The 20,035-nt window shown below is 47.6% G+C and overlaps 1 protein-coding gene across 4 annotated transcripts in view; it reads right to left on the reverse strand.

Moving 5' to 3' along the window:
* Positions 1 to 1,181: 1,181 nt before the first annotated feature.
* Positions 1,182 to 20,035, reverse strand: part of LOC137794061 (E3 ubiquitin-protein ligase Midline-1-like) — a 44,897-nt gene continuing 26,043 nt past the window's right edge. For all 4 annotated transcript variants that reach the window (XM_068590647.1, XM_068590649.1, XM_068590646.1 and 1 more), the window contains 8 exons: positions 12,956 to 13,051; positions 9,209 to 9,316; positions 7,381 to 7,529; positions 7,013 to 7,140; positions 5,922 to 6,065; positions 3,796 to 3,957; positions 3,445 to 3,652; positions 1,182 to 3,347 (listed from right to left, as the gene is read on the reverse strand). In XM_068590647.1, the coding sequence (XP_068446748.1) occupies positions 2,999 to 3,347; positions 3,445 to 3,652; positions 3,796 to 3,957; positions 5,922 to 6,065; positions 7,013 to 7,140; positions 7,381 to 7,529; positions 9,209 to 9,316; positions 12,956 to 13,051 (1,344 nt within the window). In that variant the 3' untranslated portion in view covers positions 1,182 to 2,998. The remainder of the gene's footprint in view (positions 3,348 to 3,444; positions 3,653 to 3,795; positions 3,958 to 5,921; positions 6,066 to 7,012; positions 7,141 to 7,380; positions 7,530 to 9,208; positions 9,317 to 12,955; positions 13,052 to 20,035) is intronic.

The following is a 20,035-nucleotide window of genomic DNA, read 5'->3' on the forward strand; positions in this document are numbered from 1 at the left end:
CAGAACATAATTGCTCTCTACGGACTTCCTCGTATCCAGAAATGACACAATTCATGCTCGGCTGACTCCTCTTTAGAGAAGAGATGGCCTCGTATCGTGACTCGCGGCTTTCAGACATTCCATATGCAGCGGGGTGTAATTGTGCGGCGGACGTAACAACAATATTGTGTTTCATGCTTTCCAGTTTAGATGTATACGATGTAGCATTATCGAGGCAGTTATTCAATAGTAAATGTCTCGCACAGCGGCGGTTCAGAGAGCGGCGCTAAAGAGTGCTATCAGTGCTCCTGACAACAACAAAGAGACATCTACACATACTATCTCCACCTTATCTTCTATATTGCAGACAAATGCCTCCATTATTTGCAGATGGTGACCCGAAAATTGCCTTTGTGTCCTTTTATTGTTTGCTCGGCGGAGCGCCGGGTTAACCGATTTATTCTTTCGCTCGCTCCAGCCGCTGAACCGTGCCGGCAACACACGCGCTCAGCTAATAGGACACATATGGCCGGCGTCTGAGAGCGATCCCTCCTGGAAGAATCAGGAAAGGCCCCCCGAATGTCGGACTCAACCACTTCGTCTTCCTCAGGAAACGCATCGAGTCAAATGACCTGAGCAAGTTGTGGTCTGAACTTCGAGGGGACGTGAGCATCTTCCCTGGATGATGCTGGCGGTGTTACGAAGTGAAATCACAGATGAATCCAACTGAGCCCTGGCACTGCAGATCCACTACAGCTTTGTGCCGAAGCAGCTGTTCCCAACCCGTGGATCAATCCCAAAGTCGGGTGATCGGGTCGTGTGATCCATTGTTGATGTGAGATTATGGATTACAGAGGGGTTTGAATGTGAGATTGCTGATTCAGTGTCTGTCCTGAATATGACTTCATCACGCGGCAGTAGATTAAGAAGAGCATGTTCATGAGGGTCCTCCCGAGGGGAACCAGTAACTTTACACAGACCAAAATGCCAGAGTCTTGAATTTGCAACCGCTCGACTGTCCTCAAAATGTGATCTTTGTTTGTGCCCCTCCCTCCGTCTCGAAACTGCTGGCGGCATTTCACCCCGTCCTGCTTTTATGGGATCAACTCTTGACATTCTCACGCCGCCGTTTCGCCTCGCTGGATAAAGAATCGCACGCTTTCATGTGAAAAGGGACAAACGTTTATTTTTTGACCTTCTCATAGACTTATCTCAGACGACAGTGATGCGAGCGCACAAATCCTGTTTTCCATTTTATTTATTTTTTTGAAAAACGAGGAAAACAAAAACTGAAAATGTCCACAGAGACGGAAAGAATAACACCGTGGTCATCAAAGTTCAAACGGAAACATTAAATTAAGCACTACACAGTCATCGGATACAATGGAAACACACAGATCAATTAATTTGCCAAGGAAACACAGAATTAGAGAATGGATTTGTCGTCATACTTTTGAAGTGGACCAGGTACTGAAACAAAGCGACATGACACAACCAAATCTGTATTTACACTGAGGAGCGCCTTTTGTGCCACCGTTCAACAATATTACAGAGAGAACGATGTCGCATGACAGGATGTAGTGTGGACGATATCCCTTTGAGAGGTTGTGTCGCAAGGGTCGTGACCTTTTGAGTATCAATGGCTGAACCTCATCAATGCTGTTTTGTCCCTTTTGTTAAATAGCAAGTCAATGAGTGAAAAGTGATGTGCACCCTGTGACATCATCAAAGTGCTACAAGGAAAGTGATGCTGCATGATTGGATTTTTTTTTCCCCCCCCCCAAGACCTCAGTGTAAACATGACGCGTAAATATGAGTATTTTTTTTAATAATGGGAAGACACTCTTTGTTAAAAGCGGGTTAAGTATCGGCACACCGGAACAAATGTGTCCCGCTAAACAGCCATCAGTTGTGTAGAAAAGTGAGGAATCCCACGCTAATGTGCACTTTATCCCTCGGCTCCATGACACCTTGGGGCCACAACTGAAACACAACTCGCATAATATAATGCATGACATGGAATCCAAATGGCCGGCACAGAAAAGTGAATTCAACACAAAAGTCAAACAGAAAACATCACTTTTCTAATACGAACGCATGTTAATTGCACCGAACAATATATTTGAGGCTACAAAAGCATGAATAAAGTATGAGCAATGTACAATAACAAGATCTACATTTAAGGGGGTCCTGCACTTTAATATTGGCATAATTCTATATCATCTTTTTGAAAAATAATTCAGCATTTATTTTGTTAGTTGTTTGTTAAGACATCTGAACAGACAGCCATGGCTACTTTGGTTCCTTTTCCAATGAACGAGGGAAAGATAAAGGGGAGGTACGCCGTGAACTTACAAAATATACATCTAGAATTCTGCTCTTTCCAGCAACCATGATTGATTATCGTTGGGGTGTGTGTGTGTGTGTGTGTGTGTGTGTGTGTGTGTGTGTGTGTGTGCAGTGTTAGGTGGATGTGTGTACTTTCAGGGATTTTCAAAGTGCTATATCTGATAAGGTGGTGGAAAAAGGAGGGAAAAAAAAGGCGAAAATTAGAAATTGGTTTGTGGCTTGTTTCCCAGTTGCCACGGTACAAAAGCACCTATCGTGGCCCAAAGTGCCTTTAGAGTATGAATGTGTGGCTCCGATCTGTCCGTTTGTCCCGGTTTCTTCTGGATTGACTCCAGCTTACCGTCACCCGTCTCGAAAAAAGGTTTTATCTGGGACTCAAAGACGACACGAACCAGCAATAAAAATCATAGTACATCGTGACGGAAAATGAAGCTGGGTGAGAAAGCACAGCAGACGTCTCTTCTTCTTCTTTTTTCCCGCCAATTAAAGCTGCACGAGGTAATTCTGCTGCCTATTTCAGGTAAAAAAAAAAAAAAAACAGCAGATTTTGGATGGGACCCTCTTGTTGTTCTCCATCCAATGAAGATCACTTTCTCAAACCGTGCCCAGTGCAGCTTTAACACAATTAAGACCAGCTCGTGCTGATTTTAATCCCGTCCGTCTGGCGCTCTCAGTTGTCGGGCTCCAGTTCCTCCAGATGGTCAGGGATGGGGAGACCGGTGAGAATCGTCAGACACTTGTTCCACACGTTGAACACGGGACACACGGGCTGCCCGAAGGCCACGTGGAACGTGTGCAGGTGCTGGGAGCCCACGGCGTCGTAGAAGGTCACGTAGCCGGCGTCGTAGTCCAGCAGGACGCCGACGCGCCGCAGGTGGGGCGAGGGCTCGATGGCCAGCTCCTTGCTGTTGTGGCGGACCACCCAGGAGTTGTTGCAGCGGCACAGCACCCAGGAGGCCGAGTTCTTGCCGATCCACTCGTGCTTCGGGGCCGATTTGTAGGCTATACCCACGGCGTACCTGGGAGGAGATTGGAGACGGCGGTCAACCTGGAGGCTTTACCTTTAAACAGACTCCCGACGGGAGATTTCGCCGGTCAGTGAAACTGCAAACTCACCACGTGCTCCCTCCAATTAAAGCCTCCCAGTAGTGGCGGCCGCTGTCGATGTAGACGTTGCCCACCACGCCGTAGCTGCTCTGGCTGGTGAAGCGCTCCTGGCTGTGGCCTTTCTTGGACGTGGTTTCGTCCCGCTCCACCGTCAGGTTGTCGTGGGACACCTTCAGCTTCTTGTGGGCAGATTTGGGGTCCAGCTTGAACGGCTGGCCTGGTAGAGGAGAAAGAGGTTGAAATGCGTACGTACCACCGGGCACAACCCCACATCATCGAAACGGCTCATTTTTATATTCCATGAATTGATTGAGTTTTTCAGCCCCGGTAAGCGTTGCTTTTCACTCATGTTTCACGTACTGTTGGTCTTCAGAGTCCCCGGTTCGCTGCTCCGGCTCCCCGCTTGGTTAATGGCCTTGACGACAAAGATGTACTTGGTGCCGCTCTGCAGACCGTGCACTGTGTAGTGGTTCTGCTTGATGTTGGGAACAATCATCCAGCTCTCCAATGAGTTACACAGACCTGGGGAAAGAGGGAGCAACGATGCAGTCAGCTGATAATCTGAGAAATGCTCTTCCAGTTCACACCAGGTGTTTTATTCAAGAGGACAAACGTTTCTGCTGACACGTTCAGAAAATAAAACGCCTCAAATTCACTTCCAGGTTTCCAGAACAGGACAGCGCACTAAATGATTGCTTGCGAGTGAGCCTGTGGCGGTGGGAGCCGGTGAGAGGGCGTGAAAAGCCACGAGTGGAAACCATTCACACCTCGCCGGCTTCGTGGCTCTATCTGCTTGGTCTGTGTGTGTGTGTGTGTGTGTGTGTGTGTGTGGGGGTGTGTGTATTTACTCAATGCCACTACAGTACCGCAGCATCGCCTCCTCAGGCGTGCGCGTGGCACACTTTCCGTCCATGTCATCGCCTGAGGACTTTACACACAGGAAGGCACCGCTGCAGCTGCTCTTTGTTGGCCACCCAGAAGTGAAAATAATCTCTCAGGTCTCCTTTTGAATGTTTACAGAAGACGTGGTCACAACCTTTTCCCGAGGCCTAAAAGCTGACATAGAAGGCCTTTTGTTGGCAGAGCACTATCGACGTCGTTCATGGCAATGTTTTGTTGGGGGTAAAAACACTAGCCTGAAAAAAAAAAAAAGGAGTAGAATATTGCCTGGCTTGTGACTCGGACGCCAACAGCGATGCCTCCTGACTTTATCGGATGTGAAAACAGGGGAGGTGAGAAAAATCGGAGGAGACAGCGGTGTGAAAGGAAAGGAGGGAAATGCACGTCACGTTAGCGTGACGGCCGCCGGTTTTCAACCGCGCTCCGAAGCGGCGAGGTGATTTCAGAGGTACAACCTCGGAGAAGATGGAAAGTGAGATATGGGGCGGGGAGGGGGGGGGGGGGGGGGGGGGGGGGGGAGAAGGAAGGAACCTCTCAGCGTACGTAAGAACTTCCTCTTTTGACTGAGGGCTCGACGCCCAAAGTGAATCCTGCGCCGCGATGCGTGACAACGTCTGAGGGTGATCGCGGCACGAAGGCCACGAGGCTCCACTTCCATCCGTTAGCTCGGCTTTGAAAAAAAGCACTTCAACTCTCGGCTGCCTAAGGGGGAGCCGGCGGCCATCGGCAGTGCGGCGCGATTGTACTGGGGCAGGTCGCATTATTCAGGGAGCAGGTTCTCAAAATGCTTCTTCAAAACATCTTTGAAGAACTAGTTTGTCCCTGTTGCCGTGCGATATCTTCATTTGTAAGTGCAGCTTTCTGAAGCCAGCGTGCTTCCTTGGCAGAGAGAATTGTGTGTCCATTTTTTCCTCACTATCGAGCACTTGGTGTTCCTTTACCGGTGGCTTCTATTGTGCATTATTGATAAAGTACGTGGCCTGTCTGGATTTCATGGATTCCGTTTTAATGTGCTCTTTTTAATAACTGATTTTGCTCTTGTAAACCACAAGTATTTTATCTTCCGATTCCATTCCTATTCAAAGCATCCTCCAGTTGCCCGAATTGCCATTTCACTGTCACTTCATGTTCCCCATTTTCCATCTGGGAGGGATTGTGATTCAGTCAGTAGCGACTTGACATATCCGTCCGCTCTGCATCAGTTTCAGGCGGCAGGAAAGCCGCAGTGTGCTTTCTGGGGGCAGTTAATATGTTTTATGTTGATGGGGAGGGGGGATATGGTGATTTCAGAGTTGTTATTTCTCGTCAATCTCGTGCACGCTCGTGGCCATTTTCAGAGTTATTTTTTTCTGTTTTTCTGGTTGTGGCACCGGAGGACAAAAATCGCTCTTCCCAAGTTTTCCCTCAATGCAGTGATTGGCACGGTAAGAGCTAAGAGACGTGGACTCGCCCCCCACCAGGCTGCTCAAAACACAAGATCAAAAACAACAACACGATCCCGCCCCCCCCCCCCAAAAAAATCAGAAACCGCATCGATTCCCCGTCTGATTTCAAGCGTTCCCCCTTTTTCAGCCGCTCGTACTTACTGGCGATGTTGGACTGCCCGGTGAAGATGGCGTACTGGAGCTCATAGGACACCACGGTGAACTCGTCGTCAGACGTCCAGTGGACGGAGATGGTGTCATACGAAGCCGTGCACAGCTCCTCCCTGATGCACGGGGCGTTCGGCGCTGCGGAGAAAGAAGAGGGAAAGTCATCCGACGCGATCTAGCGGCGATAATATCAACCGGATATAATTAGAAATTAAACTCTTCCAAAAAGCGGTAACACGCTTATCATTTGTTACATAGAAAACAGTAGCCCCAATTAACCCCGCACTAGTTCATTTGGCTCCATTTATGAGCGGAAAGGCTTCATTACACACAGGACGGAGGATGTTCTTTCCGCTCGAGTGGTAGGTTGAGCATTAAAAGCAATGCAGAAGGGAATTAATGAAATATTCCCATGAAGAGCAGCTCACATTAACACAGCGGGGAGAGTAAATAACACAATCCTTTTAGCAGTAACTAATGCACGTTGTTACATAACAAGATACGGCAGATTGGCTTTTACACTCGTGGATTCATGTGCGCTGCATGATATAGTTCTCCCTCTTCTTCTTCTTTTGGTAGGACGAAAATGCGCAACTTAAATTGATTGTACAGCCACTTTCCATCTCTTTCTGTGTCTGTCACTCTCTCCCTCTCCCAAGCTTTGCGCCATGAGCGGCTGAACATAGTGGAGTGATTCAGACTGATTCACTTAGTGGAAAAGGCCCTCCAGCGAAGCCCTCATGCATCGCGGGGAATAAATATGAGCCAGACATTTTCCACAGACCCACGGTGCCTCGCCGCTGTCCCCGGCGTGCTCACAACTGGCACGGTGACGTGATGATGTGTCCTTCCAAATGCGACATGAGAAATTAATGTTGAAAAATAAGTGCTGGAGTTAATGTACTGGAGGGATTTAGTAGGATTTGACGCGGGCATAGAGTCGTAGTTAAAGGCAACGTTTGGTTTTTATGGTCGACGAGGAACTGACTTAAAGGGCTAGTCTGTCGCTGCGACAGATAGCGTCACCTGGTTTGTGATTTTTGTCTTAATATTTGCACTTTTGAATCAAAAGCCGGAAGGTTTACCTGTCAGGTAATCCAGATTCTCCAGCAACTTCTTCTCTCTGGTGAAGTCCAGGGCCACCGTGTCAAAGGTGTCCGTCAGGTGTATCTCTGGGATCAGCACTTGGGTTGATGCAGTCGCCATCGAAACCCTAGATCACAACCAATCAAAAGTGTTTGTACTATACTTGGTATATATCATAATTAACATGCTACTCCAAGACACGGAAACAAGGGATTTTGGAACATTAGCTTGACGGAGTAAAATGGAAATAACTAATTGCTCAAAAGCTCCTGAATTGCAAATACTTCATGTGAATTAAATCAAACGTCTAAAGAAGAAGAAGAAGAAGTCCCGGCACGCGTGAGGCCGGTGGGCGGGGCTATCTGACCTCTCGTTGATGCTCTTGGCGGTCTGCAGGAAGCGAGCGTGATCGGTTTCCTTCAGCGTCTGATCGGCCTGCGTGATGAGCGCCGACGACCGCTCGATGCACTGCTTGCAGTTGGAGATCTGTTGGGCGAGCTTGCGAATCCTTTGTGCCTGCGTTGTAGAAAAGGGGGGGGGGGCAAAGACGAGTCTGAGAACTGTGCTGTCGGAGCCGGATCAAAATGACCAGACCTCGGACGCGTGAAAATACCTCCATCCAGGTTGAGATGTGACGGATTATTAGGGATTAGAGCGTAATCGGAGCTGACATGACATGACCCAGTTTGCTTTTTTTTTCGGCGACGCAGATGGATGTTAGCATTTCAAAGTTAGTCAAACGCAAAAAGGTCAGATCCGGCGCCGACTGATGCACTCAGTCATTTCTCATGTTTTCTTAATTAGTACGAACATCCAGGACTGTGAATTACAGCGGAGGGCATGAGCGCGTCCATCCTGCTTAGGTTCTAGGGCTCGGAGGCTGATCTGTTTTGGCCTCCGTCCTTGTTACATCGTCTCGGAGGTTTTTGTTCAGACGCCACGGATCTCTTGTAACCGTGAGGATGAATGAACCAGACACTTCAAGGTTCTCTCGCTCCTTCTCTGGATGTTGTAGAGAAACTACGGGGTGTCATTCTGCAACTTTGAGGAAGAGAAGCGAGTGAGATAAGCTTCCCCGTGTCTCTGCCAATGCTACATTCGTTAGCCGATTGGGTGCACAGCACGCTCATGTGGGATTGGATATCCCCTCGTTTGCCCCCCAGTTCCATCCTCTCTCTCCCGACGGTATGAGCGGAAATGTTAAGAGACAGATTGAGGTCAGTGGCTGGATTGAGGTTAAAGGACATTTCATCAGGAGTTTGGCTTGGAGAGATCAAAAAAAAACATGTAATCTGAGTCCAAATCCATTTACATTTGTATTTTCATTTAAAGTCCTCCATTTTGCCAAAAACACGGAGAGGAAACAGAAACTTTGTCTTGTGAAAAGCCTAAAAGATTAACATCTTTTCATCTTTTCCCTGTCCTGTCGGAGGCAAACCGTAACGCTAAAAGCACACATCACGCAGTCAAAAAACAAAGAAAACCCTGGAGGGATCTTAGGCTCATCAGAGGCAGCTTTTAAAAAAAAAAAATCATCCGGGTTTAGAGTACAAGTACACGCGGCCTCCCATATGCTTCGGGATCTACTTTTGGGCAGTCAGGAGTGTTTTCCCCGTCTGTTCGGCGCTCGTGGAAGGCAGCTGAACAGCTTTTGCCGTCTGCTCGCTCCATGAGGCCGAGTGGCTGTAAACCAAGTATTGCATTTGACACAAATAGCTTGGAGGGCCCTCGATGGTTCTAAACCGTGGTGGATAAAGGTGACGACATCAGCCGCCTGTCGGAATCCAAACCGTTTGACTCGCCACATTGTGTTTGCGGCAATACGGGAGGTAATTTGCTTTTATTGTCATGCACATTGAGTGTTGAATATTCTGTTTGCAGACGATGTTTGCCTCTTGACGATTATTGCACCTGCTGTAAATGTTGACGGAAGAAAAAAATATGTTGCATCCATTAGGAATTATGTAAATTCAAAGCTAGAATAGCGTTGCTTAGTTAGCAAGTAAAGAGAGTGCATCGTGCTGATTGTGGTCGAACAACAAAATGACAAGTGGGTCCGTGGCAGCTTCAAATGGGCTCCGTTAGGTTCGAGTTTATTCACTTTTTCTAGCTATAGGATTTCAGGTGAGAGATCGGTCCAAAAAAAAGGGTAAATAAATGGTTTCTGCTGTCACGCCGCTGATCGCTCGCCTCACCTTCCCCTCCTTGATCTTGTTGCCGATGATCTGCCTCCGCTGCTGGATGATGTCAATCAGGACGTCGCACTCCTCCAGGAGCTTGCCCTCTTGGCGGGACGCGTTCACCTGAGAACCAAATCACAGAGAGCGTCCCATAAACAACGAGAAGGATGGATGGCGGACGTGTGCGTATACGAAGAGAGAGAGAGAGAGAGAGAGAGAGAGAGAGAGAGAGAGAGATGTAAGCTCAGTGGCTCGGCATCTTGTCGGCCCGATGGACAGGATGTCATTTTCATCCGTCAGCGCGGGGCCCTCTTCCAGCTGGAGAGAGCACTCTGGGAAGATGAGGCACGTTCGGCCATTTTGCCTGGAGTGCTGAGTGACAGGTAAAATATGCAGCAGGCGCCTTAGCTGTTAGAGAGCAGACTGTGTCTTAAAATCAGGACCGTGTGGGATGTGGTGCTCTGGGAGAGTGAGCGATATGTGCTGGGAATCTCAAACCAGGGAATGAGAAACCCTCTTTTCCAAAGTCAGAAAGTATTACTGTTTAGAAGGATGAGGCGTTTTTCGCCGGTCCCCAACGAAAACCGCGTTCATACAAAAATAAAGCTCAAATGTGAATCACATTGTAGAAGCTAAAAACTAGTTAACTTACATAACGATGAAGGCCAGCGCTCCCCAAAAGCTACATTTGAGGGCCTTTTGTGTCAGCGGGTTCAAACATCTGCTGAAAACCCAAACACTGACGGCAATTAAACGAAAGAAAAAAGAGGAATTCTGTTAGAAGGTGTTTGCATCTCAGCTTCAACTGCACTCCCCCAGAAGTCTTAAGAAGCAAAATGGCAGCCAGCTGAGGTGTTTTGACTCCCTCGGAAAACTCTCCAGCCTATAAAAATTGTACCAACTCCAATTAAAAGACTGCAGGTCCTAACGTACCGTGCGCTCGCTCCCCTTGGTTGTGGTCATTTCCCCCCGCGCTCCTTTCGGCACCTTGTAAAGTGTCGCGTTGCCGCCGCGTAGCGACAGCGCGGGGACCAGTGAAAGGGAAGTCTGCTTCCTCCAAAGAGCCACACGGAGGCTGGTGAAGAACTTCCCTCTATATCCTCAACAGGGCCTCACCCGAAACAGCATCCAACGGAAATCATTTCAACATCTTGCCGTGTGAGACGTGCGCGGCGTAGCGCCTCAGCGCCTTAGCCCAACGCAACGCTGCTAATTGGGCCCTTCGACGTCTCCCAGTGACAGCTCTGGGGGAACTTGAGATGTGAAAAACTGCTTACTCCGTGAAAAGCTTGTATGTATGTTATCTCTTTGTGTCACTTTCTGCACCAATTAGTCGACTTAAACAGAACTAAATGGGGATTTGTGGGGTGGCGTATCCACTGCCGTAAAGCACAAAGACACACGTTGAAGGTTTTCCATTTTTTGCTTTCGCTTATTTAGCTGTTATTTCTTTTTTTGTTTCAAGCACCATCGGGTTTACGAGTGGTCTCCCGGAGCCGCTCAACGACAATGAAGCAGGAGAACAGGCTGACATTTCACGGCCGTTAATCTCAAGGGGTCAACGCGACTGAAGACGGCGTCCTCCGATATTGCTCATCTGAGCGGAGCGGCCGCCCACGAGGCCGCACGCACGCACGCACGCACGCACGCACACGCAAGACGTCTCGGATTTAAGCATTCCTGAAAGAGAACGTTTCCAAACACACACACACACACACACACAGAGAGAGAGAGAGAGTTTGTGACCAGAGTACATGATGCACCATGTAAAGATGTGGAGCGTCTAATGACTGTGGGCACAGCCCTCTGGAGCGTATGAGCAGTATGACAGATTGCACCCTGGCAGGGACATTAGGTGATTCATTAGCCACAGAAACACACACACACACGCATTCAAAGACGACTCAGACCTCGAGGATATGCAAACTTTCCACAAGGCAAACTTTCTGCCGAAGGGAGGTGACTTTAAAACATCATAAGCCGGAGACATCAGAGGAATTTATTCTTCTGTGGCTTTTTGCTGCACAATTAGCATTCGCTTCCCATCACTCTGAGTAGTTTCCCCTTTTGATTTAATTTCTATAACCAAACCAATTAGCTACTTTGAGTTTTCCCTCCTCGACTATCTCTTACTGTCTGATGGATTTGATTCAAACAGGCTAACTCTATTCTCAGAAAAAGCAGAAGACAACTGCACAAACACTGCGCGGCATTCGATCCCGGCGACGACAGCATCTTGCTTCCGTTAGCCGGCGTGTCGCTCGCCGAAAAAGAATGCTGCTATTTGACGTAATGTGGCGCAGGCTTAAACCACAGCTCGGAGGAACTGGATGTTTTTTTTTTTTAAGGACACCGTATGCCTCTAAGTGTGCGTGAACACTTTACAGTTTCAAGTCATCATCTAGTCTCAGATGTCAGCAGCCATCTCCTTGAGAAGCTCTTGAATAGATTTATCTGATGTGAAATATTCAGAAAGTGCAACACTTTGACTGTGTGACTCTCTTTTTCATTTGTTTTTTTTTAAAAAGTCCTCTTATACACCACTTCTGCGGCTGCATGTCAAACCAGCTTAATTTATTGAGTTCATAGTACTTCATGCGTTTGTTTTCGGCTCAGGATCAGCAGCCCAACATGCCTTTTCTGTTTCTTCTTCTCCGTCTTCTACTTGTGCAACACGGCGGTTCTCACCTTTAAAACAACGCTCTATCACTGAACACTCCTCGAGCTATTTTTGGGCTTCTGAGTGATACAAAACTCTCCCGTACGCGTAGTTGTACACCGTAATGGCCGGAGGAATTAAGGTCAAGCTTCATATATTCATGATTTATTCATTTTTAATTCTCAAAGTGGAGTCTTTCATCCTTTCGACCAGAAGAAAAAAAAACTTTATTTGCATGTAAAAATTCCCGCATCATCAAAATTCTTCGAGCTTAAAGCAAAGGGGGAAAAAAACAAAACATATCTGCGTTTAGTGACACAAAAAAACACAGCACATAAATCTCCTTAGTAAATCACAATCCTCTTTCCTGGCCGTTCGTGAAGGCCCCTACCAGGCGGAGAGCCTTGTCCTGCATTATTTCCGAGCAAAGACTCCGCTGGCTTTTCAACCCTGTGGCATTGCTTTATTTAAAGCTTCTTAGTGGGCCAGCGTAACATGAACGGGCAGGCTGAGCACAGAAATGCCCTCGGCGAACGCACACACCATCGTGCACCCGCATTATTATCCTGAAAGGAGACGTATTCGACAAAACCAGACATTCGACACAAATAAAAGCAATAAGAGCAACACAACAAAAAGGGACGAGAGCAACAGCATGTCCAATCAACGCTCCCAAAACTCAACCACACATCATCTCCAATTAAAAACCAAAAGCAGCAAATCCTCTCAATTGACCGACGTCACCCGTTTATTTTCTGAAGCGATGAATCGACGAATCCTCTCGGCTCCGAAACACGTCGTTTAATCACCTCAAACTGCCGCTGTAGGGTTTCAGTTTAGCTGCGAACCTTAGCTGCTACATGCTAAGCTAAAAGGGTGCTGCTCTGTCTTCATCCATTAAATGTATTTCTGCAGAAAAAAATAAATCATGTTTTTTTTTTCTCTCAAATAAATGAAAATACCGAATGAGAGTTAGTGTGCAAAGCCTGCAATGACTCCAGACTCTGACAGCAAAAGAAATGTTCATGCCTAAACCTTTGGACAGGAATGAAGTGATGGATGTTATGTATTCATGATATAGGTCAGTGACCACTGGGACTCACCTCCACATGTTGACAAGTCTGGATCAGTTTCCCCATCAGGGACTCCAGCTCGTTGTTCCTCTTGATCAAGTTGGTCAGGTTGGAGTCCAGGGCTTGCTGTAAGCAAACAGACACACACACACACAAAAATGAGGCACAAAAAAAGGAAATGGATAAGAGATTAAATGCGAAGGAGCCGAGGAGGGCAGAGCCGTGAATCAAAAAGGAGACTAGAAATGCAACAGCTCTTTTTTTCCCCCTCTTCCTCAGGTTTTTCTGCTTACGACAGCCCAAAAAAATAAAGTTGTACAACAACCTCAGGCAAACATTACCCCCCCCCCCCGAAAAAAACTAAAGTTTGAACGCAAATACATTCTTGGAAACAAAATGAGCATAAAAAGGTTTGATTCCGCGGCACAAGAGCAGCAAATCGAAGCAACGTCCCCCCCCACCCCCCTCCTCTCCTCTCCATCCCTCAACTCTTCCCCTCGACCCCACACAGTGTTCCTTCCCACCAATTGAAGAGGTGCATCCTCGGTGTCCGTCCTACCTCCGAGCGCGGGTGGTACCCGTCGTCGTCCCTGTACTGCCTCCTCATCCTGCGCCCCGTCCGAGCCCGCCCTGCGAGAGGAGCCTTCCACTCTCCGAGAGGATGTGACTGGGACAGCCACTCCGCCGAGCAGCGAGCCAAACGCAAACCCGGCCAGGCGGCAAATTGGGCATGAAAAAAAAAGCCTTTCCCCCCCCCCGATGAGAGCACGCAGCAGCGCTCTCGGCTAACGAACCGGCAAAACAGGTGACAGTGCGTCAGAGCTGTCCCTTATCGCTCCTCCCTCGCCTTTTCTCTTCCCTCCCCCTTTTTTTTTTTCCTTCTCCCCCATCTTCTTTTGCTGCTTTTTATTCGCCCGGGCGCAAGCTGTTGCCTTCACTTCAAGACCGTCATTGCCTATCCGAGCGCGCTTAAGCCGCTCTGATGGCGCGTCTCCACCGTCCCGTTCCAAAACTGCTTTTTTTTTTCTTCTTGCAATAATTTAAGCTCCGACTGACTGTGCGTCGGCAAAATGGTGTGGACGGCCGTTGGGGCCATCGAGGCCAAAGAGGGCTTCGCAGAAAGCTCAAAGTTTTCTTTGAATTCAACACTTTACAATTGTTCGCTTCAGTTAAAACCACACTTTTCTGTTTTGTTTTTTTAAAATTAAGCACTAAAATATTTGGCTTCAGTTAAAACGGATTCTTTCCAATTCGCTCACAGCCAGCAGTGTAAACGCAGCCAGGTTCTCATGTTACATTGAGGATTAAAAAGGAGTAAACCCACAGGGAATATTGGATAAACAACAACAGTAAACACAGAGATTGTAGATTTGTGTGCGTGTGTGTGTGTGTGTGCGCTGGTGTGGCACTACGAGGGCTTAATGGGTGGCCTTAATACGCAGATGACACACAAAAGCAAAAGCGACACAAAGGTCTCCTCGGAGAGGCAAAAGGCCGCCATCGTCGCCATTATCATTCGTGGGGATAAAAATAAACTAAACCTCTTATATGATGAGGAGGAGGAGGAGGAGGAGGAGGACAAGAATCACAACAATCGGTCGGCAGCTGCGTCCCGTGCGGCTCGCCGTGTGCAGCCGGATTCATGCGTGCACAACTCGAACGCAAAGGAGGACAACGTATTTGTAATTATGTCGACACACCAGCTGCTGTACGGCACATGTTCAAAGGCAGAGTTTACACGCACACGTGCAACCTGCACTATACACAAGAGAGTTTCAGACACAGAGTGAATACACAACTACTCTCTGTGGTCAGAATTGGACGTGAAGGGGTTAACCCCACGTCCACAGCGTCCACGTTGCCTCGTGTTCATCTCTCGCAGCTGGACGGCCCGTCGGCCCAGCGGGCAGGAGGTTGAGTCCATAAACTCGTGATTACAATGTTTACTGAGGGAATAAATCAAGTGAGGAAGAGGAGGAGGGTCCTTTTCTCATGTCGACTCCTCTGCAATCGGATGAGTCGCCACCTGCTGGCCGTTCGAGAGGAATGCAAGGCATCTTTACAGACGTTTCAAGGGTCCATTTTAAAACACAGGACAAAGACATCCGTGCATTAGGTTTAGCCAAACAACCGGAACAAATGTGTGGATTAGAGAATGCATTAAAGTTGAAGCAAGGCAGGGTCCTCTTTAAATGTAGCCCTGCGGGATCTAATACTTAAAAAAAACAGCTAAAAGTCTTTGGTGACCTCCAGTGGTCTTCTCACTTTGCTGCAGTGATGTACAAGTGTACCCCACAGAAAGTCAGTACACTGTGACCTCGCTCTTGGTTGTGGTGTCTTTTCATTACGCACAAATACAGCCTCAGCAGTGTCTCTCTGAAAAATACAATCCAGCTCTGTTCTGTTGTTGTTCTTCAAAAGAAAGAGATGGTTCCTTCCACGGCATCTGCTCCCCATCACTGCTCACGCTGCAACGCCCTCACATCAGCCTCCTTCCGACACCAGCCAACAAGAATCCCCTCTTCGAAACCCGGGGCCGAAACTTTGCGTGTGTTTCGTCGGCCGGGCGACTCCCTGTCGGCTTAAATTGTTGTGCGTGGCTCTCGGTGTTGTCGATGCTATTGTCACCGGCGTTCATGCGTGCGAGTGAGTGAGCGCAACCAAGCTGAAGCAGTGCTGATAAGCTATAAGAAGGAACGCAAAGGGGATGACACACACACACACACACACACGCACACGCACACTCACATGCACACACTCAACCGGCGATGGAAACAGGTAGACAAGTGAACTGCAAAACTTCAGAGGAGCTACATCTTTTCAAGATTTACTGTGACACTGAGCAGGATTGTGTTCTCAGGAATCCTCACCAAACTGCCAGACTTTCACTTCACTCTGTGCGCGTGCGTGTGTGCATGTGTGTGCGTGTGTGTGTGTGTGTGTGTGTGTGTGTGAGATCAGAGAAGCCGTAGTCTAGTCGCACAGAAGAAGACAGAAGTGGTGAGGCAGAGAGAACAAAGGTGGACAGTTGAAGAGTGAGTCAGAGAGGAAGAGCAGACCGCCGTGTCTTTCTTTACGTGCACATCGCTCTCAGTGCTGAGTCATCACCGTATCGGCTGTTCTGCAGGTCATGGAGGGCACCGGTGGGTTTGCTCGACGGACATAATTTTGTTCTCCTCCGAAAATTGGAAAGAATGCGTTTTGGAGACGAAGACGACGGCGAGAAGCAAATCACAACAAAAACGCGACACAAAAGACAACGCAGCAGCGTGCTGCGGTAAACTGGGAAGTGTGTGTCTGTGTGTAGAATCCGTGCAGTATGAGGACAGTGAGTGCTGCCCAGTGAATGCACAAATAATTGCTTTTCCGAGAGAATCGGGTCTATATTTAAGACAATACTACTTTTTTTGTTTTTTACCTCCCTTGATTATATCCTTCAGAAGTTTGTTTTGTTTGTCCTCTTCAAGTAATACAAAACATATTTGCTGAATACAACTTTATTCCCTCACTTTATGAGCTGGCAAAGTTTTGCCTGGATGTTCCCCGACGAACATTCATCAAACTTGTGTTGTTTAAATCTCCATGCGGGAGAAGGCCGCTTTTTCTGTTCTTTTTGCAGTAAGCGAGAGCGTTTGAAATGGGACAGGTTGATGTCTAGAAATGCTGACTCGGCAGGAGCCGGCGCTTAAATTAGCAATCCTTAAAGCGGGCTGCGATCTATGTGGTTTTATAATAACAATTAGCCACGTGAACAGCAGCTTTACCAGGCGACAATATGTCAACGCTGTGTTCACTGCTTGTTTCTGCCGCCCCCAAGTGGACAAAAATCAGATGGCAAGTTTAATAAAGGCCCTCAGCAATAACTGGGATATTGGGATTTGAATATTTTCATTTCATTTTGAACAGTCAAATCTTTTTTTTGTTTTTCAAGGTCGCGATTGAAGGCGAGAAAGGCCGAACAGCATGCACTATAGAGGAAGTCATTCATGATAAGAATATGGACATAAAGGGAAATGTCCTGCTTGAAAGGCGGTGAATCAAATGTCGGTTTGTGTTTTATTGTGCATGTTGGCGCTTGAAAGCCCAAATTATGTTTCAAGGCCGGCTGATTAAACCAAATGGATTAGGACATAAAACACAACAAACCCGCGATTTGAAACCAAAGCCGACACACAGAAGGGGCCCGTCTTTTATCCCCAAGGTTCTTTCCTCCTCAGACATAGAGCCAAGGACTTTGAAAGCTATTTCCAGTCGCCTTCTCGTCAATTTCCTGTGACGGGGGTAATTTTATCCCCCCCCCCCCCCTCCTAAAAAAAGGATGGGTGTTATCGGCTCTTATCAGGCCACACCACCGCCATACTGAGAAAAAGAGGAAGCCACTCCACTCATCTGTTGTTGTTGTTTATTCCCCCGGTGCAGAGTGGGGATACCAGCAGATCAGTGGGCGGGAAAAAAGGGGATACGCTTGACAACATGAAGTGATGGGAGCAGATCTGAGTGAGTGGGGGTCTTTTACATCTCATTTCAACCACTCCGGTCACCTGACGAACACAAGAGGCTTCTGTGCCTCCTCTGTCAAGAAGTTCCCCCCAAAAGTTTTTCTGTCATGAATTAAAAATCAAACGTGTTGTCTTGCATGAATATTGTATGGCGGTTGCTGTTGTTTTCCCGTGGCAATTAGCGTAGGTCGAGGCCCACATTTTCCATTTTTCTGTCGCGCAACTTCAAGCATTTGCCACGAAACTTTCCCTCTGTTTAAAACCAAAATGAAAGAAGCTTGACTCAATTCAGCACGACTCGTAAAATATGCAATGTTACTTTAGAGTTTCCATTAAACTGACGCGTTGTCCCCCCCCCCCCCCTGTCTCGGAGTTAAAATAGATTGCATTAACGCGACGTGTTACATAATCATAATCGAAGACGACGTTCCCGTTTCATGTCGACATTTGTTTGCTTGTGTCGTGAGCGTGTTTTTTTAAAAAAAAAAGCCCCGGTGCTAATGAAATGAGTTGCGGGTAAGTTAACTCACACGCTCAGAAGCGAATTCCGCCCGAGGCGCAGACGTGTATTTTAAGCCTCGCTGTTTTGCCGAAGATGCGGCAGAACAAAAATCTGTCATTGGAAGGAGGAGCGACGGGGTCTTAACCCAAGGTCGGCATCAAACCCGCGTCACGGGCCAGCTGGCCGGCGTACCGGGGGCTTTGAGGGTGGACAGGTGGTCAAATCCCCTCCACCGGCTGCCAGGAAAGGAACATTTGTTTTCTGTGTGGAGAAAGGAGCTGCTGCAGATTGTTGTGAGGGAGGGGTCTCCAGGGTGCGTGTGTGTGTGCATGCAGGCACGCATGCCTGGGTGTGTGTGTGTGTGCGTGTGTGTGTGTGAGACATCGAGACAAAGAGCTCAGAAGGTAATGAAGCAGTCTTACACGGTGTGTTTCCCCATCTGCTCTCATTGTCCTCACAAAGTACAAAATACTTTATTTATGACGGACTTACTTTGAGGATTATGTCGGCTATGATGTAGATAATGATATCACACACACACACACACACACACACACACACACACACATATATATATATATATATATATATATATATATATGTAGCCTCACCACCAACATCACATGGATTACACTCGCGTCAACAGCTGAGGCGCTGCTATTATGCTAAGCTAATTAGTTCTAGCAAAGGTTTCAACTAGTTTGCATTTCTCTCATGATTTCATTTAACTGCTGCCTCATTCTGCGACGTGTATAAAGTTATTAAAATGCATACTTTCCAAAAATCAATGGGTGGAGCAAAATTTTGCTTTAGCTTTGACAAATGTTAGCTGTGGCTAGTAATAAGTACATATCCCTTCTGATTCAGACATCAAAAAGCCTTTTGACCCCATCCTTTTTTCTATTTTTCCTTTTACGAGAGCGGTACGAGAGTGCGTCCTCGGGCCAACCATTTAAATCCACGCGTGTCGAGTGAATCCTAACACCCATCCGAGAGGCATTCTGGTTGTTGCGTCCCCTTTCGCATGCATGGGCAATAAAGTTTTGCAACCCGTGAGCATGTCAGAGGAGCAATCTGCTTTTTTTTTGTGTGTGTGTGTGCGTCGCGGCAGATGATTAGTCCGTATGTGATAACTGCCTCGGCCGTGCTGACCTGTGCTGTGTGCTACGTCCTCGCTCCGGATGAACGGAGAGAGCCTGATAATGAGACGACGCACTGACCCGGGGAGCGCTTCTGCTAATTGCTCCTCTCCGCTTGAATTAGCTTAAAAACCCCCAGGATGAGAAATTCATACGTCATACACGTCACCTGTGATGGGAGCGCATGAAGGCCTTCCTTGGAGGCCGAAAGGACAAAAAAAAAAAGGGCATCTTACACTTTGTGAAAGTATTTTTTATTCCAAATGTACCACCCGCGATTCCGTTTCCTCCATTATATCACCGAAGGGAACGCCTCCTCTCCGAGGACGTATTACACACGCGAACATGTGTTTTCAAACCTCCGGTAAAAGGAAAAAGCTGTTCACACCACACAGCGTTTCGTTTAAAAGGCGCTTCGAGAGGCTTTGAGAGCGCATGCGCAGGTTGTTCCCCGGGTAATCGACGCTTTGGAAACCTCAGCTGCATTTTCTGTTACTTGTTCTTGCGTGGGAGAATGTGGGAGAATGAACAAAAGGGTTCATGTTGGAGGAGAAAGTCAAGACGTGCATCTGCTGCAGTTTAGGAGTCCCGTAAGTGCCGAGCATTGCATGGTTTTTTAACATTCTTCAGATTCCTTTAAATGGCCTTTCTGCTCGAAACATGCCTGAAACATTGAGTCCATTAGCAAAATATTCCACAAAAAAAAACAAAAAACGGACACTTAATGGATCATTTAATACTAAACAGAAAAGTGCTTTGATATTTAACGGCAGGCAGTTAGATCATGAAAAGCATGTAGGGGACATTCCATGCCACATTTGACAGACACACAGATCCACACACACACACACGCACACACACACACACACACACACTGCTTTCGTGGCCATTACCAGCACCCTCTAATTGCCGCGCTCAATTAAGCACACCTCCACCCGGCGAGCACTCGGCGCTCGTTAACCTGCGACCT

The sequence above is a fragment of the Clinocottus analis genome, unplaced genomic scaffold (genome assembly GCF_023055335.1).
Source record: "Clinocottus analis isolate CAN_PGR_092001 unplaced genomic scaffold, fCliAna1.0.p SCAF_24, whole genome shotgun sequence".
Lineage (NCBI taxonomy): Eukaryota > Metazoa > Chordata > Actinopteri > Perciformes > Cottidae > Clinocottus > Clinocottus analis.